The following is a 27,557-nucleotide window of genomic DNA, read 5'->3' as shown; positions in this document are numbered from 1 at the left end:
AGCAATCACTCTTTTTGGACAACTTTCCACAAGATTCTGGACATAAAGCCTGTGGGCCAGAATTGGTCCAGCAAAGACAAAATGAAGGAGGGCATAAATTTTGTCCCGCTTTTCCTATTAATAAAGACCCCCTCCCCCATTGCCATTCATACTACTAAATTAAGATAAACAAGTGATAGAAAATTTGTCTACTATAAAAAGATGTCTTCTTTTTTAACACTTTTTTCCACTGTTTAAAAAAAAAACATTTTATGCAAATTAACAAAAACTTTATAAAACTGTATATTTTATATTTAATGGGCATTCTGGGCAGTGTGCTATGGGATTTTTTTTTTTTTGTAATTTTACATTTTACCATTTTTGATAATTTCTCGGATTCTGCCACTTAAGATTAAAGTAGGCTGTATATAGCCCACAATGCAACATGTTTTTGACATTCCCGTATTAGAGCAAAAAAAGAAGTCCACCACTGCTGTTAAGCGATGAAGTCTGGCTCGCAGTCACATGTTCTTAGTATTTAACACTAAACTTTCACACTACAGTTACTTTGGTCAAAAAAACAACCCAACTATCATCTAATGTTTGAAATTATAAGCAAAAAATGTATTCTGAAAAATGTAAAACAAAAGCTCTCAAGCTAACCAAATCTGATGTGAAAAAAAAAAGAATAAAACTGTCTTCACCTAAAATGGATTCTGTTTATAAATCTGTTAAAACTGGAAAAACAGTTTCTTCCGTATAGATATTATATTTGCAGTAAATAGCACTCCACATAATTAAAAATGGACTATAAGCATGTAAAAGAAGTGACTATATATATGTATAGACATTGCATATTTATTATGGAGATATGCAAATGGCTATTATAATTACGTAGTTTAGGTGAGGTGTTCTCACACTTTGGCCTGTAGCAGCCACATGTTCTTGCCTGTTGACCTGCGACTGTGTGCAGGGTGATAAGAGCTCAAAAATCTTATGAAAAATTTCCAAATGACTGCAGCTGGAGATTAGCTGTCACTGCCGCATTTAGAGAAAATGATGATTGGGCATTTTTCTTGGAATGAAATAAAATACCTCTGAGTTGCAGGAACAGTATTATCCAAAATGAGCCTACACAGGATGTGAATATTACATAACAGTGTGTCTGGGGGCATGCGATATATAACTGGCTGTGAATTTGTTTTTAATTTGACTCACTGTAAATTGATTTAATGGGCCTGATAGTTCACTCAGGTTAGTTATGTGACAAATGTGTTCAAATTTCCCATATGACTCATGCTGTTTATCCCCTGCAGGTATCCATCCTCGCAGTTTGGCAGCCTGACAGGCATGCAGTCTCTGATCAGCGCTCTGTTCGCCCTGCTCCAGCAACCTCTCTTCATGGCCATGGTGGGACCCCTGGAGGAAGACCCCCTATGGGTAAGATGATGCACATATAGAGATACTGGCTTTAAAGAGTGTAGTATTCAAAGTTTACCATATCATTCTATCTAACTGCTTTACTCACGCGGTGCCCAGGTGAACGTGGGTCTCCTGGTGCTGAGCATGCTGGGTTTCTGCCTGCCCTTCTACCTGCTGTACCACAGCCGCCAGCTCCAGCGCCTCCGAGACGAACGTGACAAAGATCCCAAGATCTACGTTAAGATGAACAACGGCAGCACGCCCGAGGCCTGCGTGTAGACGGGCATGAAGACGATTTTTACAAAGTAGATGAGCTACACTAAAGATGGAGGGGACTGAGGTCACGTTACTGTGGGACATGTGACGAACGAATTCACTCTGAGACCGCCGCACCTCACACTCACAAATCTTACATTCCGCATGCTCACACAGATGCACACACTTCCACCATCATACTGACACCCATATGTGACTGAACACCACTGTGACACCTCCTTCACCCTCTCTGTGAAGAACCCCTAACACACACACACACACACACACACACACACACACACACACATTCTTTCCACATGGAGAGCTTTCAGTTCCTTGACTTCACCCGTGAACTGAGGAGAAAACTGACTAAAGGGAGAGAAAAGAAGCAGCTGCTTCAACCTCCCCAAAGGTTCCTCCTCTCTCTTTTTTCTTCATGTCTGCCATTTTGTATTTCATGCTGGTTTAGCTTCTCCTAGTCCTACTCAAGAGACCACAGGAGAAGAAGATGCCAAAACAAATGTTAGTGGCAGTGTTCAAAGGTTTTAGACATTTGCTTTATGATTGCCCAGGATGGTCTGGTTTTTGTTTCGGTGAGAAGAAGCACACATACTCAGACCCACTCAGCACGGAGATGCTGGGCCACGGCATCTCCGTGCTCTCTTGTGCACAAGGGCATTAACTCAATAAGAACCCACAGACAGCAGCACTGGTAGCAGTTTAGATGGAAACCTGGACAGGTTTGAGCTCAGCGCACGATACATAGCCTCAGTGTGTGCGTGACTGGGTTAGACACACACTGCATGATGCCAGCGATGGTGCTGGTCCTTTATTACTGTTGCCATTATTTTCTTTTGTTTTGTTTCTTTGTCCATATGTTTGAAATATGTAACCTTTTTTTGTATTTACTTGCAATATGATCTTGTGTGTTAGGTGTTTATTTCTTTTGCATGATCTCAAGCTATTAAGGTGGAAATGATTTTAGACATATTGTGTTTTCAAAGGTTGGTGTGGTAGCTAGGTGAATTTTAGGATCTTGATTGGTTGTAGCAATAAGTCTTCAGCGAGGTATAACATCCAGACAGACAGGACATTCAGTGGACTGCATTTCCAAATCACAAAAAGGTGCTAGTTTAATCACAGAAATGTGTCCGTTGCATTTGCTTTAAGGCACTGTTAAGGTCATCAGATTACCAACTTAAGGCATGTTCCAAAGAATCAGTCAGATTATGTTTTGCTTGGTATCACTTCTGCTCGGTCACACAAACTCTGGGATTCTTGAATTCACCTCTTACAGACAAAGGGAGATTTAGCTTGATGGTAGCAGAGTGAAACAGACACAATCTTCCAGCTTCTGAGGAAAGACACCAGCGTTCTGAGACTAAGTACAGACAATAAAGCAGTCTTTGTCTTTCAAGCAGAAGCCCAGAACAGAAGCATGGAGTGTGTAGACGATGGAGCAGGGAGATAATAATTCAATCTGCTGTCCTCAAATGTCATACAGAGAAGCTCCTCTGACACACCCCGCCCCCAACTTGCAGTACGGTGACAGAGGCACATCCAAAGACAGCCTCATGACCCTCAGAGTTCCTCACTGTGATAGGGGTAGTGGATCTGGGTAGCATTTAGCCCCGCTCTTCCTCCCATCTAGCCATCATCCATTCATCTATCCTTTCATCTGTGCTACCTACTCAAGCACACCTTAAAATGTTTACTGACAGAACTGAGAGACAAAGCTCTGCAGCCATCATATGCTCCCAGCGAATGACTTCATTAAGACAAGAATGGCACACGATGCACTTTAGAGCCTCTAAAATGGACCTGCCTGCCCATGTATCTATCACACAGTGCATGGCTGCTTATGGATGGTGCATGATGCAAAGAATGTAGACTGAACTTAAAATCTAGATTTGTAATTTACAATTCAGTTATTTTTGTATAATGCCCTTGCTTCACACGATCCTTTTATTGCCTTTTTGTGCTTGGACAGTGGGGCAGAGACTCGTCTTTCAGTTCTGCAACCTTCACAGGACGAACCAGTCGCAACAATCTCATCCTTGATGAACTAATTAAGGTTTAAAGAATCAGTAGAAGACTGTATGGGTTAAAGTTGGTGCAGAAATGATTTTAGTTGGATGATAGGGAAAAAGTGTGCATTTGTAATTAAAGGTGTTTGCATCTCTTTATCTAACTGAATGGTGGCCTTTTTGGTCATATATTACAATCCTGACTGACTGTATTTCCATAAATGCAGATCTTATTTCATACGTCCACATGTCTTGTTGTTTGGAGCAGTTAGCTAGCACAAAAGGTATTGGATATATCAGACCTGAACAGATCTAAATATTTATCATTCTGCCATCTTTATTTGTATTTTGTAAATTCAGATCCACACAAAGACAACCTCTCAATAACAGTTTTGTGCTTGTGGGATAAAACACAATGGATTTTTTTTTTTAATGGAAATGTAAAGAATGTAAAGTCAGTGCTCATATCTTCACTTACAAATGTACAGTTTTATTTGTGGTACAGTTGTCCTTCATATGATTAAAGCCCTATCTGGACTCCATAGAGAGTGCCTCTGGTAGCATGCTGGTGTTTCCTGTAACTTAAAGAAGTGTCCTCTGAGTACAAGCTTGTGCAGGAATAACATCACATGTAAATGTCATGTGAAGACAGACACTTTGTGGACGAGTGAGTTTATTTTTTTTCACAAACTGTAAACCAATCAGCACTTTTCCTTCATCGGTGTACCTGAAACACCTCACCCCATCCTCCCGGCATCCTCACCTTCATAGCTTAACCCGAACCTCTGATAATTGGAATTGGTTTATTGATCGATGTATTGATGACTTATTTGTTTTTTTTTCTCATGATGAATTCCCAGACAACCTTTCTGTGTGTTGTGTTTTATGTCACTGTGTACTGATAGAAAATCTAGATTGGAGCTGAAACTCTGACATTTTTTTTATCTACCTACCATGCTTAATTTTAGTTTTTCTGTCTTTTATTATGCTTCTTTGCCTCTGATGTTTACAAGAATGTCTTTGTATTGTCTTGGTTTTTCTTTTGTCTTGTACCACAGTATAGCCATTGTCTTGGACTTTCCAACAGATGCTGTTTCAACTAAAAAAAAAAAAATCAATATATGAAGCAAAATAAACAATAATTTGTACTGCTGTGTCTCTTATTTCCAGTGGCAGAGATGTGCAGATAGAGCTGGTAGAGGTACTACAATATGGAAGCTTGTGGTATCTGCAGTTAAATAGCATAGCAGGACAGAAACCACCCGTTTTCGAAGTAAAGCAACAGAGAGTCAAGTCTGAAAGCAAACCTGTTGAGCAGCAGCAGTGAAAACAGTTCATTCACAACAGGTTCAACCTGAGTTAACTGTTCCTCTCTGTACTGGTTAGACCACACTGGGCGTTGACACACACTCCACCCACTAAGAAGACAAGGAAATGTTCATTATTATCGGATACTTGGTGAGGTAGGATCAAAGATCTAAATGAAAAAAACACACAAGCAATCATGAGACTCACTAGAAAATGTCTCAGTTATGCACCATCTATTTGATATTAACACATGCGGACACATCTGTTAAGTTCACAGAAATCAGTGTGCCATGCATAGACAGTAAAGATGAGCTTTAAAGTGTGTGAAAACGTCCGTTTTGTGGTTTCTGCTTCCCACCAGAGCTATTAAACTGATACCTACCCCATTATTTTACAAATTATTATTTGACTGGTTTTGATACTGGAACAGAAGCATTGACAGTAGCAGAATAGTTACAACAACAGACATTCAACCTATAAGCGTGCACCGCTGCAAAGTGCGTAAGAAAGTAAACGTGTTAGATGTTGACAGTTTTGTCACATTCACTAATCTAATCTCTGTTTACATAATGCTCAGTGACCTTGTGGTTCCTTGGAGAGCTCTGTGTTCAGTATAGTGTGGAGCATCCACTGGAAATTGAAAGGCGCCTCAATGGAAATTTTCATTTCTGTTCTTTGCCTTCAGGAGTTGAGCATTTTTAACATTAAACTGAAACACTTATTAAAAATGAACCAGTCATACAGACATGAATAAGCTGCTGTTTTGCTATGATGTTATATTATACTGCAGTCTCTGTTTTTGTTGTGTTTGATTTTTGTGTTTTAATGTGTGTTTAATGTGTGTTTTAAAGGCCCCAACTAGGGTCATTGCAGATTAGCTCAGGCTATAAACGATGCGGTGTGTTGGCTGCGAGAATAAACTAAATAAATGACACTGTGAGAAGATATTTAAAGGAAAGTGATAACAAGAAAAGGCAACTTAAACGTTCACTTAAAGACTGGTCGAAGGTTTCACGACTGCACGTGAACGTCACACGGAGGCACCTGAGCTAAAGGTGTGTGCCGCCTCCTTCCTTCCCGCCGCGCCCCTTCGCTCACACACAGGAAGGAAAGCCGGAGTTTCCCGGAGTGAACCCCAGCGGCAGGCAGTGAATGAAGTGCTCCTGTCACAGTTAGAGAAGAAGTTTTCTATCTCGTATGCAGCATTTTGTACGGACACGACCGACATGCTGATTAAAGAGTTGTGAGTATCTGAACTTTGTCGCCTTCCACCCGACAAAGGAGCGAGCCGGGACGCGTTTGTGTTGAAATATGGACCATTACAGCAGGATGAATGTATTTGTTTGCTCTTTGAAGTCAGCTGAGCTTTTAGCAGTTTAAAGTGTTACTGAGTCGTTAGCAGGATGACAGAAATAAAGGACCACTCAGGAAATGATTTAGTCACAGGGTGTAAAGTTTCAAACGGCAGAACTCCGGACACCGTCAAACTTTAGGTTAGGCTAGGCGCTGTCAGCAGAGGTAAATCCACTGCTGACATCACACTTCAGATTAGTAGGAAGGAGAAAACTCGAAAAGTTTAACTTTCTTTGACTTAGAGTTTATTACAGTATGTAATATAAACCGAAGTGTAACATTTCAACGAGATGTTGTAAATGTAAAATATAGTAATTCATACTTGCTTAGCCTCGAACTTGTCAGGAAAACCATAAGAATTGGGGAGGAGTTTGAGAACGTTTAACAAGATCAGGAGCTCATAATGCCAGTTTATCACATGTGCCTCAAATGGGAAGAATCAGCTGCCGGGTGCTTTTACCGCGATAGTGTCATGTGCCAATCATGGCTGGCTGACACCTCTGACATGGCTGTCATTTGACCACAGTGCAAAGTACAATAAGAGGCTCAGGCGTTAAAGAGGATTGCCCAGTGCTGCTTTTTCTTTCAGTTTATGGTCACAGAAACGTAACCTCATGTTCTGTCACCTTCATGCCTGCAAATACTCAGGCTAAAGCAGGTGGGGATTGTGTTATGACATAGGAGAGGAGGCTACGCACGCAGAGCACATGCGCACACACGTAGAGTTTCCTCTAAAAGCGTCTGCATTGTTTGTTTGGGTTCTGCAGCGGTCTTGATTAAAGCTTCATAATTTCCGCTTCCTCATTTCTAGGTTCCTGTGGTTGCAGAGAACTGACTGCCGTGTTACTTCCTAGTGATAATGATTCATTCCTATAAATCATGATGTTGTTGTGCAGGGTCTGAACAAGCTGGAGCCTCTGGAAGAGGGAGCATTGTATGTGATATTTGCTATCTTTATGGCTGCGCCTCCAGGTTCTGGGTACTCTGGAAATTATATCAGTTCCGTAGCTCCCAGTTAAAGGAACGTGCCACAAGTATTCCAGTAAGCCGCTCCTAAAGGTGTAGAAATAGCCAACACCACCCAAAAAAAACCAACAAAAAAAACCAAATTGGTGGACAAAGACTGTATAGAAAAGATGGGTGTAGCCAACATGATGACATCAGAGGTGTGGCACTTGAAGAATCTAACACTGATTCTATAGGAGAGTTCACCAAATATTGTGGTAGAAGGTAACTTCTATGAATTTATTTATTAAAACCTCTATTTTAGGGCAAACTCAGCAAATGTAAAATTATTATTTTTTGTTTATTTTATTTTCACTTACTGAATACGGGACAGAGCAAATGTAAATTAAAAAATAATTACAATAATTAAATATTGTCCTGGTTGCTGTTGAATTAAAGTAATTTAGATAATAATACAACAAAAACTAAAATGCATCCAACAAGATAAATGCACATAATTTGTATTGATTATTAAAATGTTTAACTGACAGCCTGTTTGTGGATACATGCTATCGTTAACAAGTAGCTCATCACTAAAGCCTCTAATGCTGGCCACTTGCTGACAGTGGCTGCAGGCAAAGCAAGAACAATTGGTATAGAAACCAAAGGGGACGTCCCAATGGTAATTTCCATCTTTTATATCCAGTCTCTGGAATCTGTGCAAAATGCAGACACCAATATTCACTAATTAGTGCAGTACCAGACTATTAAAAATACTGAAGCAAACCAGAGTAATAGTATTTATCAGGTCATTATGTGCTCCAAAAAGCATCAGAAACACGGTCAAGAGGTCCAGTCCATTCTCAGAAGATATCCTGACCACAAACGCACTGAGGCGAGGCCTGGGTGCAGTGACCTGCCAGAGCTGCTGTTGTTGGCGGATCTGCCAAAGTGACACTAATTCCCATCTTAACCAAATTCAAGTGGTAAAGTGTTATGAAGAGCAGATGAGCATTGAGGCTAAAGCTGCTTCTTCTAGCAGTTGGTAAATGCGCTGATTTCATCTCTGCAACTTTACATGGAAGTTTGTGGAATCTGCATTTATTAGAGGAACTTTTGGTCCTCTTCCTGCCTCAATATTCAGCCGTGGATGTTGCCACCTAGTCTGGAAGCAGTTTTTGATCAGTTCATCAATAAGCTGGCATCATGTGAATGGGCAGCTGGTGTTGGATGTAAAATGATTTGCAGATTTGGGCAGAGGTTTCTGACTGCGATGTGTTCTTTCTCTTACAGCCGAGTTGTTCTGCCTGTTTCAGTGGAGGAGGTAAGGACTTACTCATTTACTTTAATACCATCAGTGATGGACACTGTAACCATCGGCATCTTCCACTTGCTGGCTCCTTATACCCTTGTCATTGATTCACACAGTTAGTGCATTATTTCTTTCTTTTTGAAATGGCTATTTTAAGCAACATTTGACAGCTCTGTGAAACTGTTTTATGCCCTTCACCGATTCACTACTGTCTCTTTTCTCTAGTGACGGTTGTCATTGCTGTGACAGTACCTAGTCTTCATTTTTCCCAGATAAAGTACTTTTACAAATTTCAAGCCTGTTGATCAGCAAATTTTATTTAGTAATGCATGGACTTTATTAAATCTAAGCGGTTTCACTAGCATATTGTGCTCTTGTAGTTGGTCTGTACTACATGCCAGGTCCAGGATTCATTAAGCTGTGTTTAATTTGCCTTAGCAGCGGATGGCCCCAAACCTTCAAGAGAGCAGCTTCTGTAACTTTAGACATTTACCTTACAGATTTTCACGTTATGAAACCTTTATTTCCCTGGCTCATTCTACCTCTTAATCCTCACGTTCCATACAACAGTTTTTCTTTTGCTTTACAGAGAGCAGAAGCCAGTATTTCACTAAGCAACATAATCACAGCTATGCAACCGGCTTGCTCGGTGATCCGATTCAGTGTGAAAGTTTGCAGGTTTAATCCTCAATTGCCTTGGTTGAGGTGTGACTGTGTGTGACTGTATGGGGAGGGGGCTGCTCTATTTTGTGTAGTTCATTTATTTGTGCAGTCAATGTGAGACAGCTGTAGTGTTTAGAAGTAATGTTGGGTGGGTTACAGGTTAGAAACTACAGTTGTGCAGTGGGAATACTAATTAATATTTCCTCTTTTTTGTTGTCTATGTTTAATATAAACATAAACGGTAATTAATTATATTGAGTTGAAATGCTGGCAGGTATAGTTTGACAATTTGTGATTGGTAATCTCTATTTCCTTTTTTTTTTTTTTTTTTTTTTTAAAAAAGCTGAAAGACCAGTGGCGTGTCGTTTCACTCCACAGTGCAAGGTGTGATTGTAACATTCAGGGATATAAAACAAAAACCCAATCTCCTCCACTGTGTCTACTCCGAGTCTCAGGGAAGCAGATTTGCAAGTTGTGAGGGGTGTGAGTGAAGACTGTTGGTGTGGCAACACAACAGACCAGCTCTGCACTGATGTGCTGAACCTGGAGTAGGACTTGTGTTTGGTCTCATAGCCACAGACCCGTTCAGTTTGCTGATATTTTTTGATGCAATCCTGAATCGCTTTGAGCAATAGCGACATACTTGTGATGAGGATGCTTAATGTGGTCCTAAAAAGAAAATGGAAACTCTGGAATATACTTTCAGAAAGACTGAAAAATACGTTTACAATCAGATTCTTATAAAACATGAAATTGCTTATTCAATTCTTTTTTTCATTTGAATTTCTAATCCTATTACAAAACTTAAATGTCAAAGCACAGCATAGCAAATTCTGAAGGTGTGGTATGCTAAGGTGTTTCAACGAGCAACCATTTGAGTCATTCTAACAGTTGTCCTCTTAAATGAATGCCGAGTAAGACTTTAATCCAGTGATTCCTGCTCTCATTAAACCAGTAAACCGTTCAGTCACATTCTGCACCTTGTTTTTGTTTGGAGATCGTATGATGCAAGCTGGCAGGTTCACTTTTTCCCCTGACTAACAGTTTGAGCTCTTTGCCCAAACATGTTTTCCAGTAGTGATTGTTGTCTGCACCTACACATGGTTCCTGCCCCCTGACTGCTTCTGAAAGACTGTAAGACATCAGCGGCAATGACGAGGCACACTGGTTACACATGGCAAACCACATTCCTGAGTTTCTATTCACGGCATCAAAACTGAGCATCCACAGCAAGAAAAATGGGTCACCAACTTCTTTGGTTTAAGGAGTGGAGGGCAGGGCTAGATTGTACTTGTCCAGCTAAACTACAGGAGGCAGTACACGTGGCAACTTTAACCGAAATCCACAAAGAGTAAGAAGAGCCAATCATAAAAAAATAGCAGTCATTTGTTTGTCTGGTTCCTCTGGAACCAGGTTTTACAGCTCTGGGTGACGTGTGTGTACGGTGTGTGGCTGACACCACCAGTGAAGTGAGTCACACACTTTTGCCTGACTCAGGAAACGTTAGGGGAGGGAAGATGCGGGGAAGAACAAGTCATGGAAATGCTTTACACTGCTGAAGTCTGTGTGTAGGGACATATTGGAAAATGGTTAACTCGGGCTCATTTTACATAAATGGTTAACTCAGGTCATGACAGGCTTTTTAAAGAGAGGTTTTTTAACCTGCCTTTTAAATGCTCTCCTGTCTGTTTTTCTTTTGACGCATTGAACTAAAAATCATAAACCTTGCCTGGATTTACGTTTGGCTGATCTCCCATATAACATCGTTTCATTCACCACTGGAATGTTTGGGTCTCTCAGCAGAGAGACCCTTACACTGTATCTCCTACAGTGTCTCAGCTTGATTTTCATCTTTGGAAAGTGAGTTACAGGGAAGCAGACAGTGTAGGTGGTGAGTGAAGATGTGTTTATATAGCCAAAAGCTTCTGAATGTGCCAGCGCTGGCACACTAGCACAAAGCACAGTTTATCCTGTCTGATGGATGTTCTCCCTCAGAACCTCAGGCAATGCTCGTCACCATCACTCTTGACATGACGTGCTGTCTGCACACTTGGAAACTCTTGGTCAATAGAGACAGATTTTATCACAAATGATGATCTTTCACATAGTTAATTGTAGTTTCAATCCTCCTTTCTACTTTTGTCCTTCCAGTACCAAGTGGGTCAGCTCTACACAGTAGCAGAGGCCAGTAAGAATGAGACGGGTGGAGGGGACGGTGTGGAGGTGCTGAAGAACGAGCCCTATGAAAAAGATGGAGAGAAGGGACAGTACACCCACAAGATCTACCACCTGCAGACGTAAGCAGCGCAGCTCAGCTTCAAACACGCTGTAGTATATTGAAAGCGGTTGAAATACTACACAAAAAGTTGTAAAAACACTGATTATTCTTACTATTTCCCCTAATTGCAAATGAAATCATTTTGCAGAGAGCACTGGAAAAACTTGGCCCTGTGGAGACCACAACTTTGACCTCACCTGCTTTTTGCTCAGCTTAACAGAGATGAGAATGATTCCCATCTCTGTTGCTCTGTAATAAAAATGTTTTTCCAGAAAGCAGAGTGGGATGTAAAGAAACTGCTTGATGATAATCTGTGTCTTATTATATTACAGTTTTATGTGGCTACATTAACATTTGCCTGTTTCTCTCTGCAGTAAAGTGTCAGGTTTCATCGCTAAAATTGCTCCAAAAGGTTCTCTGACTGTTCACGAGAAGGCCTGGAATGCATATCCATACTGTCGAACCAGTGAGTCCTAATACACACACACACACACACACACACACACACACTCACTGATGGTCATGCTTACAATGTCTCACCTCACATGTGTGAGGCGAGACACCAGAAATGCGTTTGTGTGAAATTACACAAAAAACTGAAGTTTAAAATCTGACTTATCTGAAATCTTTCCCTCTCTGCATTATCTTCCCAACTTGGTCCACTTTGTTTCTGCTGCAGTCCTCACAGTATGTATTATTTTCTTTTGATGGTTCGGATAAAAGTTCAATTTAAACTTCACAGGAACTGCATTGCCCTTAGTGTTAGTTAACCTGATCGTGTCTCACTCATTCTTACAGAATGAATACATGAAAGACAATTTCATGATCAAGATCGAGACGTGGCACAAGCCTGATATGGGGGATCAGGAGAATGTAAGTGCACACAGTACTTGACCACTTAGTTTGACTTGATCTACCATATGTTTTCAAAATGACATTGGATCTTGATAAATGAGGTATTCAAGTTCAAAATATTGCAATGCACATTGTGAAATTCCTGGATTTAAAATCGCACCAGAAGTCAAAGTTAATAATTGAAATCGTAGGAGGACCCAATCTGTGTGACTGTAAGGACTTCTGAGCATGCTCCCGGTGTGTCAGCAGATGGTGTCCAAGGACATCTGCACACAGATGTGGAGCAGGGCAGCATATCTTAAATTGAAAGTATACACTGCTCAAAGACTTGATCATCTCATTATAACACTGCTGTGGTGCAACAGAACGTGACAAGAAGGCACAACCTTTGGCGTGTTATGCATCTGTCCAACACCTCAAAATATAGCCACGCACCACCAGGAGCTCACTGATGCCCTGATGCAGCTATTATGTTGCAGCAGCAACAACTACCGTTTACTAGTATGCAAGGGTCAAAGTAAACACAAGGTTTTGTGCATATGCATGTGTAACTTTATCTTGATTGTGTCATACCTGCATATTGATTACTCATCAATCTTCATATTTATGGAAAAGACAGCTAAAGCACTGCTGCAGTTTTATATCTTTGAATTAAGGGGCAGCAGTTATGTTTGTCATTAACCAATAGGTCATTATTATGCAGCTTTTCATTTTAAGTCTGACCTGTTCCCTGTCAGGCAACCAACCATATATATATATATATATATATATATATATATATATATATATTTATTTTTTTTCCTTGTCTGCAGGTGCATGGACTAGATCCAGACACATGGAAGGATGTTGAAGTTGTTTACATTGACATTGCTGACAAAAGACAAATAGATTCAAAGGTATGTGATTTGAAAAAAAACAAACCGTCTTTAGGTGTGATCATTTTATTTATTTTGAACCTGTGATGGTTGAGTTAGCACACCTGTTTTCTTAAACATTGAGTACATCAGTTTACTGTTTGTTACGCTTTATGAGAGATGCTGAACTTGATTTGTGCTGAAGGTCACTTGTAAAAAATGGGTCAGCCATTTGTCTTACTCCTGCACTTGCAAGTACATTTTAATGTCTTCATTGAAGGGGGAAAAAAGTCAGTAAATAAATCGAAATAATATATCCTGGGAGTCATATTTTAGTCACTCTTAGGTTTGTATATTGTTTATATGTCCTAAAGGTAAAGAATAAACATTTGTGCTGTTGTGCCATACACATAAAACCAGAACTCCCAGCATAGGACATTTGATGTTAGTTAATTTGTTAGTTTTTCATCACATTTTAAGTAAGATTTGACAAAAGTGGTATTTAAGATCATTTCTGGGGTGTTTTATCAATTATCTAGATTATTTCATTAAAAAATAAATTTTTAGTAATGTGGTATTATTTGCGCTAAAAGAGAGACTGTTTAAGAAAACCAAAAAACCCAACTCGCTGTGAAACATGAACAGGTGATTGTCTACATTTTAAAACTCTCCTAATAGTGGTCTCCAAAATGTAAGAAATGCATAAAGGAAAAAAATGTACAAATAAAATGGTCTAAATTACTCACCTTATCCACATCTGCCCACGATCACCAAACGTGCTGCATCCACACTGCTCCGCGTCATCTGCAACTTCACCTACTCAGCTCTGCGGCCAGGGCTGAAACCTGTGTGGCTGCTGTGCTCTTTTCTCTTCATTCTTTTGGATGAATTCTCTACACTTTGGACTGTCAGCTCAGTTTAGCTACAGGTCCCCCGCTGCTAAGAACAGCCAACAACCAGCACGGTTGTCCACATGTTCAGTTACACTCACCACCCCGCCAGTCATTACTAATCTTTTTTCTAGCTACAGTCCTCTATATATTTATTTATCAATCAGCTCTAGCTAGCTCTGGCTCATGCGATATTAGCCTTCATGTCAGAATGTGTGTAAACAATAGTGTTGCTTAAAAAAAACCCTGGTGTTTTGCAGTAACACATTCAATTCATTTCTTTGGGGTCAAAATGATGTCGGTGGTTCTAGAATAGAATAGAATAATCCTTTAATTGTCCCACAAGGGGACATTTGGTTGTAACAGCAGCAAGAAACACAATAACAACAAAGAAAAAGATAAAAGGACTCGGTCAGGTTGGAGTTGCTGATACTGGCCGGAAGCTACAAGTGGTGTGTGTGTGTGTGTGTGTGTGTGTGTGTGTGTGTGTGTGTGTGTGTTTTTTGTTTTTTTTTCTTGTCCTTTTGATCCCACATACTCCAAAATGCAGTATTTAACAAATGAGCTAATGTTTAAGGAAAGTCAGGAAATATGAGATGATGGGCGGTTTAATTTAAGAGTTACTGGATTTTATAATGGCAAGTGTTGAAATGACCCCCTTGGTTCTAGTGTTAATATTATAAATGATGAATGTGGCCTGTTACAAGCTACATTGTATTGCTTGTATTCATTTTTAGGATTACAAAGAAGATGAGGATCCAGCCAAGGTTAGGTCGGAGAAGACGGGCAGAGGGCCTCTGGGACCTGACTGGAAGGTACGCTCCCTCCTTCTCTTCACTGTGGCTCACTTCATTAAAGCTCTGAATTGACTGTGTTTACAGGTCTGGAGACTTTGTGTATTTATGTTGTGTGTACCTCTGTGTGTTTTCAGAAGGAGCTACCAAACAAAAGTGACTGTCCACACATGTGTGCCTACAAGCTAGTCACTGTTAACTTTAAGTGGTTTGGACTGCAGAACAAAGTAGAAAACTTCATTCAGAAGGTATGAAATAAAAAGTGCAGAATAAATATAACCTAATGCACATATTTCTGCACAAAAAACAATAAATTCCAGTGTGTCCTGACTGTCTTTCACACGTCCCCTCTGTTCAGCAAGAGAAGCGTTTGTTCACCAAATTCCACAGACAGGTGTTCTGCTGGTTAGACAAATGGATTGATCTGACGATGGATGACATACGACGTATGGAGGAGGAAACGCAGAAGGAGCTTGATGAGGTGACTGAGGACTGTATATTAGACCTGCTGGAGGGTGGAGCAGTATTTCTTTGTTGCCCTTCACATTTATTGAGATCTCTTATGTAGAAAAAAAAGGCAGTTTTAATATCTGAATTTTAGTTCATGAAAACAGAGCTCACTGTGGTGTGTTACAGCAGCATGTTTGTGTTGTCTTTGTCAGTAAAATCAATGATCTGATGAAATTAACAGTTCAACTGCTCATGTTATCAATTCTTGGTGACTCGTAACAGTGAGTTGCAATATGCAGTGAAGAATTTAAAGTTTGATCTCACTGCTCCAATGTGCTGCAATGGTGCTGCTCCCTTTGTTTCTGCTTGAAAACAGTTGTTATAAAAGCAGAAACGGCCCCAAACACTGTTTATGTGTTTGCCTGTAATAAGATCAAAGTATTTTGGGTCAATGTGAAGAAGGATCTTTCTAAAACAAGAACTGGGAGCTGAGCAGTATTTCACATCACTTTCTTTAGTGCACTAATCTGGTTTTCTACCCTTCTAAATAACGTGTCTCCATGTCACAGATGAGGGTCAAAGATCCAGTTAAAGGCAGTACGGCTGCTGAAGACTAGCTCAGTGAGTATTTAACTGGTGCTCTGAAGAATTTTCAATCTGAACATAAATGTTCAATCACTCTTCAATTGTGTTTGTTCTCTTCTCCTCTTCAGCTCATTTTGATACTGGAAGACTTGACTCCACTCCCTGACTGGCGCCGCTGAAACTGGACTGCTATAAACAAGAAAAGCATTTACGTCCCAATAAAAATCTTGTCTTAATAAGATCTCATTGTTGTGAAGCTGTTGTGTATATTTATGTATTATGCTGAAATACAAGTACAGCAGCTTTTAGTGCTTTTAAAGAAGTGGGTTGCAGGTTGAGGGAGAATTCTTATTTATGCTTTTGGTCGTTATATCTTAAACCACTGGGGGGGGACAGTGCAGGTTATCTCTGAAACAACATTCCACATTACTGTAATTTTTTTTTTCTCTCCCCCTTCTCCTCGTCTCAGTGACTTATTGTTTACGGACCTGCAACTGCAAAATCTCCAGTGTTAATAAGATTTTATATTTTTCTTATCTATAAATTGTCTTGTTGTGTCTTAACTATAAGTGGACATAAATGCTTTCAAAATCTCCAAATTTTTTGATTTCATAAAGGGCTCAGACTGGATAATCCTCCACCTTCCTCTGCCTCAAATTATTTCTTGTAATCAGATAGATATTTGGGGGGGCGTTGTATTTCATTGGGTTGATGATTTGTTGATATGTGTTGAAGATGTGTTGCTGATAATGTGCAAGAAGACCCTGAACTCTAAGCAGATTTCAAAATAATTGACACTACAGCCACTTCTGTCTTGATGATTGTTCAGATGTCTAAGTCTTCCATGTACTGAATGAAATGAAATAACCTGGATATAAATATGAGTTATAACATTGTTCATTGCATTTGTACATATGTATTTGTATCTCTGCTGTAAGTGTCTCAGTGATCTTTTAACCCTTCAGCAACACCCCCCCCCCCCCCCCCCACCAAAGACCCTTTCTGTGATATAGCTGAATGTCTTTAGACCATGCAGATCATACAATATCCAGATTAATTCATAACATTTATTGTGATTTTGACCTTTATTTTCTGTGACACATTTGGGTGCCACAAAAAAGGAAATGGGCTGTCAGTGCCCTGGAGAAAAATATTCACATGTGCGTTTTGAAACTAATTTTTTATTTTATTTTTTAAAGCTTTAAAATACTTGGCAGAAGTCAAAAGTCTTGATTACTGGCATTTAATATTGTTGAAGACAGGAGTCTGATTCCTCATGCTTTAACAGAAATAGTATTTAGTTATTTTTTTTTTTAGCATTATTTTGTGTTCTTTGCAGAACTTTTTTGAGTAAACTTACATTTTTACTCGCGTATGATTATATTATATACTGGCAGTTTAGATTGAAATAGATTTGGTGTACAAACAATTAACTCTAGCGTTTTTCTTTTAAACTAGCCAACTTCCAGTCTCAATTAACAGGCATTTTCCCGGTTTTGTGTGCCAGTCGTGTGTCTTACTTGTAACTAAGTCCTTATGCCTTAGCTTGTTCGTGCTTTTATTTTGAAAGTAATCAACTTCCCTATTTTCCCTATTAGTGAGCCCGCAGGCTGGATTATTGACGTACTGTACAGCTTCCTGCAAATAGATAAAACAACATTCACAAATACTACTAACGTATAAAAGGTAGCGTACGATAAATCATTATCGGGCATAATAATTGATTAAAGTGTTTGCTGTTGAATGTGAAAAAGCAAGACGCTTGGTTTCGCTAACTGCGCAGTGTAGCTAGCGCTGTGTTTATCAGATGCATCACCACGGTAGTGAATGGCTGTAAGATGTTAGCTGGGTGTAAATAAATGCTACAAACTTGGTAGAAAAGAATATGCACAAGCCGGGGGTGGAAAATGTGCCCTACTCAGGTTAGTTAAACCTCAGTCCTTACATGACAACTTTGTGAGTTAGCGTTGTCAGCTAACAACTATGCATAAGAGTTGTACTTTTACTTTAGTTTGTCCTTTCATTTCGTGGCGACGTGAGCTTAATGAAGTTGATTTGACTGAATTTGCCTCTTTCCCTGCCAGGTGTGGACCCGATGGAGGACAGTGAAGAGCCACTGGAAAGTCATCAGTTATACCTCGGGGAGAAGGAGGAGGAAAGCTTCAGGTTGGTGCATGGATGTGAAAGATGAACAGAGTCACTGTGACCGGGTCGGTGTTAGCTTTGTGTTTCTCTGGGAGCCAGAAGTGACTGTATTAGAAAAGGCTTTAAGTTAGCAGGTAACTAGCAAGCTTTGCCGGTAATTTGAATTTATAAAGTGTTGGGGTGAGAGACTTAGACATACGCTAGTGCAAATTAACACATTAGAGGTTCACGCAACTTAATGGAGTACGGGCTTGCGTATCAAAAAATCCTTTTAAAAAGCTCCTAAAGTCACAGTCGGCATATTTATAAAAAAATAAAAAATCAGGGGTCTAGTTAAGTGAAGCGTGGACAGTAATTTAGAAAATAAAATTCATGCATTCAGTATGACTTGAAAGTAGAGCGCGGATGAGGTGCATATAGACAGCTGAAGCCTCCTGGTACATAAACTCCAGTTCCTGGCTTCAAAAGCTTATGTCTCAATTCATACCAACTCACGGGATAAAGGTAATTGTAATTCAGCTGTTTGGATGGTTTAAGCTTTACTGGGAATTTATGCTTTAGCTGTAAATTTGCACTGTAGCTACATCATAACTGGAAACCCCTGTGAAACCATACAAAGTAAACTGGGCAGTTAAACAACAATTCTCTAGAAAATGTAACTACACGTGGGGTCCATGGTGTCCACAGCTATGGTGATTGATCTTAAAGTTAGGGAGTATCTCACCTCAGCTAATGTACTCAGCGAAACCTCTCCATCATGTCTGTGGTGTATTTTTAGTGGAATTTTCCATATTTTATTAATGGTCTGTATGATTTACTCAACTCAAGTCTCAGAACAGGACGTACTTGTGGTTTGTTTGTTTGTTTTTTCTTACTTGCTTGATTTTTCTAGCCCTGTGGTTTTTAGTCAGTTTTGGTGAAAAGTCTTTAACATTAGATATCAGACATCCAAAAACAAACAAATAGAGAAGAAATATTTCACCTTTCAACTTGAATAATTTGAAAGCAGGAAAATGCTGTTGTGCTGCAACAGCAGTGATCTACTTTTTGTAAAGGAACTCAGTCTTGCAGTGCCCAAGTTGGTTGGCTTATTTATATTAAGAAACAGCAGAACATTTTCTTGCTGTTCTCACTATATTGTACTTCAGCTCCAGCCCTTTCCCCACATGTCTTCTTTTTTTTTTTTTCCACTGATAAGGCATTTCTGTCTTGTGTGTTGTAGTGTTGTTTTAGCCAGTTGAGCTTCTCCTTTTGTTGCACCAACATGACATCACCAAGTTTAGTGGTAAAGCTGGTTAAAAGACGTATTCCTTTCCTTTCCCCCCCGCTGAGCTGTGTTTGTCCTGCCTTTCTTACTGTGTGATGCATTTCCACATTAGCTAATGTAAGGCTTGTGATATTCTGGCTGCCTAGTGTAGCTCTCAGGACTTTCAGCCTTTTCTAGAAGCACGTATGTTTGTCCCATTTGGGTTAAATATGCTCCAAGACCAGACACAGTCCGCTGTTTGCCAGTGAACAAATGTCACTGCATTCTGGCAGGTGGATTAGGTTGCCCAACAATACATACCTAATGCGGATTTGAGGGGGAAAAAAGCAATGTGTTGCTGGTGTTCTGTCCAAGGAAAGGACAGCCTGACGGCTTGCTGAATGAAAAGGGACGTGTTTCCAATCACCCATGCAAGTTGATTTCCCAATGTTTAATAGGACTAACCTTTAGACATTTAACAATGAGATTATAAACAGTTTTCAGAACACAAAGACAAATTGTGGGCAAATGAACCAATTCTCTAATCACTCTGTTCAACTCTGGAGCACCTAAACCCCTGAGCCGGGGGGTTTAGATGCCACTTCACTCAGTGGTTTGATTTTGCAGAAGGAGGACTGTGGCTCATTTGATTCCCTTTTTACATTTCTATTTTGTTACTTCCAACATCTTCCATCACCAATTGAGACCACAGCCGGCTCAAGCAGGCCTCGCAGTTTTGGACCAGGATGGATGAAATTACTCGGCTGTTGGGCAGCATAGAGCGTAAACGCACCGAAAGCGTTTCCACACAGTCAACGGGCAGCAAACTGGCCCTGCTCCATCGGCTTCACCAGCTGATGACCTGCGTCGAGGACTTGAACCCCAAAAACGAGCTGCACGAGAAGGTGGTCAAGACCCTGGATTACGCCTTCCTCGTCTGCGGCAAGAGAGCCAACAAGCCGAAGAAGGACAGCTTCAGGTGGAGACTGATGCTGACTGCTCACCCGCCTCTGTTGATGTTTGAAGCTGGAGATTTTATCGCTTTAATGAGTTTGTACTTGTTGCAGTAGTGTAGCTTGTATTGTTCTTACCTTGTCTTTCCCTGTTGTGCGTCAGTATGCTAAAATGTGGTTTTAGAGACAGCTGCTGTATTGAAACTCAGCAGTCATTTTGAAATGCCTCCATGGATTTATCTGAGCATTTAACTTTAAATTATCTAAATTTCTGTGGGATTTATCTGGGATATGAGAAGAGCATCAAAGTCAAATATGTTGTTGTTGTTTTTTAAACTGCTTAATAAGTTTGTGACCAATTAGAGTATTAGAAATCATTAATATTACTTGATTTTTGTGTTTATATTTCTACATCTTCTACCAAAACATCCTCGTATATTGTAATTCAGGAGTGTTCCCTCGCTGTCCTTTAATGCTTCTGAACGGAGAGGACTTTCTTGTCTCACTGTGGACACATTTTAGTATTGCAGAAAGCAACACTGAGAACTCATTGTGGCTGGCGTGATCCCATTGCAACATGACCTGTAGTTGTTGTCTGGCTTCAGGCAGTGACCAGAGACTAACACAAGACCCTTGCTGAGTGAAACCATCCAAGAAAATGCAGTCTTTTAAATTTAATTCACATGCTTTTATTACTTACACTTAAGTAAGTGTGAAAATATTATTCCATGTTATGAATGTTGCAAGTTTGGGTTCAAGGATGACTGATCTGATTATGTGTCAACTGCATCAGCCTGGCCTGCTTACGGTAATTGCACAATGGTGCTATTGTGGCAGCTTTTAAACCTGTGTTACAGGCTCGTCTTTGGTTCGAGATAAGCTGAAAGGACTTCTTTGATTGTGAAGCTTAAATGATATGCTGCAGCTGAATGCGTGTACATCGTGGACGCAGCCATCCCAAGTCCCATCTGTGAAGCCTTGGGCTGAGTGTTTAGCTGCTGAAGCCACTTGTATTTGTATCATCTAGTGTCACGTGTTTTATTGTAGTGACCTGTCAATTACATGGTATATTTTAGGATGCAGTCTCGCCCCAAAGTATATAATGCTTTAGTGCTCCTGTGACTCTAATGGGGAGCATAATATACAAAGTGAACATTGTGTTGTCTTAAAGAAGATTTGAAATTTGTTATTGAGACCCAAAAGGGACCAGGAAAGAGTTTATTGAGGTTATAATTCAGGTCATCTGATTTTCATACCTGGAAAAATTAAGCCATAATTTAAGATGGTCTCGTTTGTTTTAAAGGTTGAATGTTGTACCTGATATCTAGTTCAGGGGTAGGCAACTCCAGGCCTCAAGTGCCGGTGTCCTGCAGGTTTTCAGTATCACCCTGGGTCAAATTATGATTTTATTAGCAGGCCTCTGGAGAACTTCAAGACATGTTGAGGAGGTAATTTAGCAATTTGAATCAGCTGTGTTGGATCAAGGACACATCTAAAACCTGCAGGACACTGGCACTTGAGGCTTGGTGTTGCCTACCTCTGATCTAGTTGTTTACTTCAGACTGTTTGTAATTTCCTCTTCTGTGCCCACAGGTTGCACATGGTAACGTGGAATGTGGCTACAGCTGATCCTCCAGACGATGTGACCACACTTCTCCACCTGAACTCTCCAAAGAGCCCTGACCTTTACGTCATTGGGTAGGTGATGTGATGCACAATGCATCTGTATAAGTGGATAAGGGGCCGATTTACAATCAGATTTGTGTGTGTGTTAGTCTGCAGGAAGTGTACTCTGGCCCGTTGAGGTTTGTGTCAGATGCTGTGTTCGATGACCCGTGGAGTTATCTATTGATGTCGCTTTTAGCGCCACAGAAGTACATCAAGGTAAAAAACCTTAGAAAACTCCCACACATGCCATACAGTGGATGCACACTTTCACAGGGTCAGGAGAACACAGTTTGTGCTGTGTGTGTTTCAGGTGTCATCCATAAGAATGCAGGGCCTGCTGCTGCTCTTCTTCTCCAAGCTGGAGCACGTCCCCTTCATCAGAGACGTCCAGGCGACGTACACACGCACAGGCCTCTTTGGTTACTGGGTGAGAAATGCTGAACTGCTTTATTATTTCACTTTTAGAAAAAATTCAGATGTTTTTAAAAAAAAAAAGAAAAAAAAGGGGGGGGGGTGATCTAAATCAATCAGATGTGTTAGGGTTGTGCGAAATGACCAAAATCTCATTTCCCGATATAAACGTTTCTTATCCCAATAACGATATATATCGCAAAATAGTGCATTTTCTTTGTGAGTATTTAGTACATGGCGTGCTGCGGGGAAAAGCCTGTTCTAACGTTTGAGTCTAACATTTATTTTGAGCACCTGACAGCTCTTTTTTTGCTTCTCATTCGTAAACTCTCTCTGCACTCTTTCACAGGATTCTTGTGTAGTTGGCCGTAGGTGTTAGAAGAGGATTGTCGTGTTTGAGTCTGTGGTGGGGACTGGTTTGCAGCATAATTTTTCATAATACAGTTTTCTGGTCTGTGTCATAACCAAACCCTGTCCATGCTACAGAGGTAGCCCTTGTTTTGGAATAAGGTCCTCGACTAGTCCTTCTGTTTAGAGCTAACTGGTTATGCCTCATCTTCACTGGCCATGCTGGTATTCTCTGTGCCTGCATCCATGTGGTGACTGTAAGCGCCATTTATAGTTACTTCATGTTTTTATTTGAGGTAATTTGTTGGATGCATATTCGGAAATTAGATGTTTGAGAATAATGCATATCATTTCAGTTATTTTGAAAAGTCTCAACAGGATCTTGAGCTTTATTGTGAAAGGTTTATGTGGAAAATAAACAAGCAGACAGTGGAGCTACACAATGGTTTTACCGTCGTTGTTGCTAACGAAAGTACACGTAAAAACAGCTGCTTGTCTGTCTGTAATGTGGTTATTTTAAATAAAAGAGAAACATAGAACTTTAAGAAATTAATATAGCCACTACAGTGACCATGAAAACGATGAGAAAACATTGCCATAAACAGCTTATTTTGCGACACCACGAAACAAACGATAGCATAATATGAAACGATAGATGTATATCGTCATCCAATATCGAACAGCCCTTAGCTGCATTGTTGTGTTTTTTGTTTTTTTTTATTATTATTATTATTTTAAAAATCTGGTGCATGCATTGGTCCCCTCAGGTTTTAGATACTACTCATCTCTGTTTGGTTATTTGTTTAAAGGTGTATTAAAATTATTATTTAAAAGCAAAACATTGTAGTACTTTGGGAAAAACTATTATTCAAAACAAGCCTCTTCCGCCAAAATTCTTAATTAGTGGATTTAGGATGTCTTCTTTAAGTCTGTCCTCATTGTGCAGTGCAGACTTCAGGTTTCCTCCTTCCTTTCCTTCCTATTTGTGTTGGATGCCTGTTTAAGGAAAACCTAAATCAGTCACAGCTTATCGTAGTGTCACAAATCCCACCCACAGATACTGACCTTGAATTCAGATTTTTGGTCAGCTCAGAGGAACTGTCTACTTTCAGATGGATGAACTTGATCATCATCATTAACCCTTTAAAGCCGGTCGGAGCGGACACGCTCCATTTCGCATAACTATTTTTAAATCTCGGTAGCACTGCAACCACGTAAGCTAGCGCAATAATTTTTTTTGCATATGAAACCGGAGGAGTTGTACTTACATCTTATGCCATCAGCTTGTCCTAGGTCACAGTTGCAAAAATTGCATAAAAAGCGCTTGCAGCAACAAAAACATAATATTCCAGAAACACGCTTTGCCGATCCGATCAGCTGTTTGTAACACTTCCTAGTCCATCAGCGTGAACTGTCGCATGTCCGCCATGAGCTGCCCGAAACCGGAAGTGACATCATTTTGCGGAAATGTAGTTTTTTACGATCGGGGCCTTATGAGCCTATACTGGTGTTTTTAAAAGTTATGTTTGAGTTCATGACTTTCTGTGTCGTTTCTGGGATGCTTAGGACTCATATTGCACTGCTTGAAATAGTTTGTTTTGATGCATATGCTGTTATTTTGCAAATTTGCATTATAATATTTATTTTCGTTTTTTTCCTGCAGTATATGAAAATTGGTGTATTTCAAAAATAAAACTATGAAACTTAAAATAAATTTCCTGTGGTGGGAAACTAGTTTGTGTAACTTTTTTGTATTTACAGTTTTGAGGGATAAACCTCTTAAATTTCTCTAACTAGAAATATATGTTAAAAAAACAAAAACGATTTTCAATTTTTTTTGTAGTTTATTGCACTTTTTTGCAATTTATGTAATTACTATGCACCTAATGCAGACATATTATTAAAGTTTGGGCTATAATGGTTGTATTGATGTATAGCAACTTGAAATGCTCACAAAAATGGCTCCACAGCATGTAAAAATATACTATAAGCTCTGGCAGACTTGGTTCTATGGTAGGTCTTAAAGGGTTAAGCCAAGCTCACACTTCCAAGAGAAGTAGTGCTGGCCCCTTTATAGACTGTATATAAACGGTGGATGTTGGTTTGTGTACTCCTTTCACTGTCATCGTTGGAGCTGGTTTTCTGTTTCACATGTGTAAACACCCTCTAATAGGGCTGCTCGATTATGGCAAAAATGATAATCACGATTATTTTCACTGAAATTGAGATCACGATTATTTGACGATATTTATTTAACCCTTTAAGACCTACTATAGAACCAAGTCCACCAGAGCTTATATTATTTTTTTTACATGCTGTAGTGCCATTTGTGGGAGCATTTCAAGTTGCTATACATCAATACAACTGTTATAGCCCATATTTTAATAATGTATGCATTAAGTCCATAGTAATTACATAAATTGCAAAAAAGTGCAATAAACTACAAAAAAAATTGAAAATCGCTTTTGTTTTGTTTACATATATTTCTACTTGGAGAAATTTAAGAGGCTTATCCCTCAAAACTTTAAATACAATAAAGTTGCAAAAAATAGTTTACAACAACAGGAAATTTATTTTGAGTGTCTTCATAGTTTTATTTTGGAGATACAGCAATTTTTATATACTGCAGGAAAAACAAAAAACAATCCTATGATGCAAATTTGCAAAGAAAACAGCAGGTGCATCATTTCACTGTGGGAAGTGTTACGAACAGCTGATAGGAACGGCAAAGCGTGTTTCTGGAATATTATGTTTTTGTTCCTGCAAGCGCTTTTTATGCAATTTTTGCAAAGCTATATGTGGAACGAAACCGTGACCGAGGACAAGCTGATGGCATCAGATGTAAGTACAACTCCTCCGGTTTCATATGCAAAACAAATTATTGCGCTAGCTTACACGGTTCAGGTTCTACAGGGATTTAAAAATAGTTACGCAAAACGGAGCGTGCTGCTCTGACCGGCTTTAAAGGGTTAACAATGACTTTAAAAAAATAATATAAAATAGTGTGCAACACCACTGAAGTTTTTTTTTTTTTAAACTCTCTTTTCAACCAACAGCAGTCACTCTCCAAATAACTTCTGCTTAGCTTTCCGAGCTTCCCTCGGGTCCTCTTAATCAGCGGTCTCCAACCTTTTTTGCGCCACGGACCGGTTTATGCCCGACAATATTTTCACGGACCGGCCTTTAAGGTGTCGCGGATAAATTAGGGAGGGGCTAATAATCGGCTCAGTCATTTTTAATGATCGTTGAAAGCCCAGATCGTAATCGTGATTAAAATTCGATTAATTGAGCAGCCCTACCCTCTAATGTGTAAAACTAGCACACTTCTCCTTGAAATGAGGAATGGAGTAACATGTAGGAACATATGTCAAACCAGATCCCACTTTGTGAACTCCAGTATTTTTGTTTGGTTTTCAAGAGGGCTTCTGCATTTATTACATGAGGGTCACCAGCTGATGGAGGAGTTGTCTCTCGCAGCTTAAAAACTGAACAGAGTATGGAGTCTAGTTCAACACATTCACTGTTTTTCTCTTTTCTCAACCCTGTTTCACTCTCAGGGTAATAAAGGCGGCGTCTCCATCCGATTATCTTTCTATGGCCACACGCTCTGCTTCCTTAACTGCCACTTGGCTGCTCATATGAACTATGCCTCAGAGAGGGTGGATGAGTTTGAGTATATCATGGACATGCAGAGCTTTGACTGTAAAAGAGCTCCAGCTATTGTTGATCACAGGTGAGAAGACGCACATGATACAAACTGTGATTCACCTGAATGTTTGGGATAAGAAATGATGTTGAAGCTTCACATATCTCACCAAAGTCACTTCTTCATTATTCTTTCATGTGTCACCGTCCTCCTTCTCTGTCTCTTTTGCCCCTCTCCTGGTCAAGATTGGTTTTCTGGTTTGGAGATCTCAACTTCCGAATTCAGGACCACGGCATGCACTTTGTCCGCACCTGCATCGACAAGCAGAACTACAGCCTGCTGTGGAGCAAAGACCAGGTGTGGCCCTTTAAAGAGTCTCACAGCTCCTGATCCTCCATCCCACATAGCAGCCTCGGTAATGTGACTATGAAACATGTGTGTTGTTGTTGTTGTTTTCAGCTGATCATGATGAAGCAGAAGGAGCAGGTGTTGCAGGAGTTTGAGGAGGGGCCTCTGGACTTTCAGCCCACATATAAGTTTGACCGTAGCTCTGATACTTATGACACCAGGTAACACACAAGAAAACATCACCATAAAAACCATGAATCATACTCACCCTTCTCTTTGCTCACAGTATGCTGTTTTTATCTGTACCTCTTTCCAACTTTACAGACTCTACAACACATGGTTTGGCTTTAAGTAAGAGTTCAGAATCCATTTGTCCACATCTAGCACGTAGTTCACATAACCGAGCTTCACTATGTGTGTACACGCTACTTTTAACACGGCAGTAAAAGTAGTGTCATGTTTTTGTTTTTAATGTGGTAAGTTAAAATGTCACTCATGTGTTCAAAGGCTTACTGACGATTATGTTTATCTGTAACATGCTGCACATTAAACAAACACACAGGTGTTCAGGCTCCTTTCCTGCGCTTCGTGCCTTAAAGAGCACACGGCCCATGTTTCTCTAAAAGTTGGGACAGCGATCTGACGATGTGGGTCATGAATGCAGTCACATCAGCTGGATGGGCTTGCAAAGGAATTTCTGTTGCACGTGTTTGTCCGGCATCTCCACTTCCTCAGTACACTAAAAGCCATGATTGTTCTGGTGAAAGTCCCGATCAGCAATAACACGAGAAAAACAAAACAAAACGGTTTGACACGCCTGCT

General features: G+C 39.9%; 3 protein-coding genes across 7 annotated transcripts in view; all 3 read left to right on the top strand.

Moving 5' to 3' along the window:
* Nucleotides 1–4,831, top strand: part of LOC308401641 (large neutral amino acids transporter small subunit 4-like) — a 28,220-nt gene extending 23,389 nt beyond the window's left edge. For all 3 annotated transcript variants that reach the window (XM_080889954.1, XM_080889952.1, XM_080889953.1), the window contains 2 exons: nt 1,296–1,419; nt 1,519–4,831. In XM_080889954.1, the coding sequence (XP_080746080.1) occupies nt 1,296–1,419; nt 1,519–1,680 (286 nt within the window). In that variant the 3' untranslated portion in view covers nt 1,681–4,831. The remainder of the gene's footprint in view (nt 1–1,295; nt 1,420–1,518) is intronic.
* Nucleotides 4,832–6,074: 1,243 nt separating this feature from the next.
* On the top strand, nt 6,075–16,865 carry LOC308400425 (phosphatidylinositol transfer protein alpha isoform-like). Its single transcript, XM_080888106.1, has 11 exons — nt 6,075–6,234; nt 8,583–8,613; nt 11,416–11,561; nt 11,917–12,008; nt 12,309–12,415; nt 13,210–13,293; nt 14,879–14,956; nt 15,073–15,183; nt 15,294–15,416; nt 15,955–16,006; nt 16,099–16,865. Exons 1-10 carry the CDS (start codon nt 6,218–6,220, stop codon nt 16,000–16,002), a joined length of 837 nt encoding a protein of 278 aa, XP_080744232.1. The 5' UTR covers nt 6,075–6,217; the 3' UTR covers nt 16,003–16,006; nt 16,099–16,865.
* Nucleotides 16,866–17,519: 654 nt separating this feature from the next.
* Nucleotides 17,520–27,557, top strand: part of inpp5ka (inositol polyphosphate-5-phosphatase Ka) — a 21,232-nt gene continuing 11,194 nt past the window's right edge. For 2 of the 3 annotated variants that reach the window (XM_080888105.1, XM_080888103.1), the window contains exons 1-8: nt 17,663–17,892; nt 18,055–18,136; nt 21,908–22,012; nt 22,090–22,198; nt 22,293–22,409; nt 26,299–26,474; nt 26,633–26,744; nt 26,847–26,956. In XM_080888105.1, the coding sequence (XP_080744231.1) occupies nt 17,856–17,892; nt 18,055–18,136; nt 21,908–22,012; nt 22,090–22,198; nt 22,293–22,409; nt 26,299–26,474; nt 26,633–26,744; nt 26,847–26,956 (848 nt within the window). In that variant the 5' untranslated portion in view covers nt 17,663–17,855. The other variant, XM_080888104.1, reaches the window with a different exon arrangement.

Source organism: Rhamphochromis sp. 'chilingali' (assembly GCF_963969265.1).
Source record: "Rhamphochromis sp. 'chilingali' genome assembly, chromosome: 8".
NCBI lineage: Eukaryota > Metazoa > Chordata > Actinopteri > Cichliformes > Cichlidae > Rhamphochromis > Rhamphochromis sp. 'chilingali'.
Note: the sequence above shows the minus strand (reverse complement) of the source record. Positions and strands in the feature narration are given on the sequence as shown.

Bases quoted from the DNA above. Each gene is read 5' to 3' on its own strand.
- LOC308400425 (XM_080888106.1), top strand. The intron at 15,184-15,293 runs GTATGAAATAAA...CCCTCTGTTCAG, and splicing joins TAGAAAACTTCATTCAGAAG to CAAGAGAAGCGTTTGTTCAC. The intron at 15,417-15,954 runs GTGACTGAGGAC...TCCATGTCACAG, and splicing joins CGCAGAAGGAGCTTGATGAG to ATGAGGGTCAAAGATCCAGT.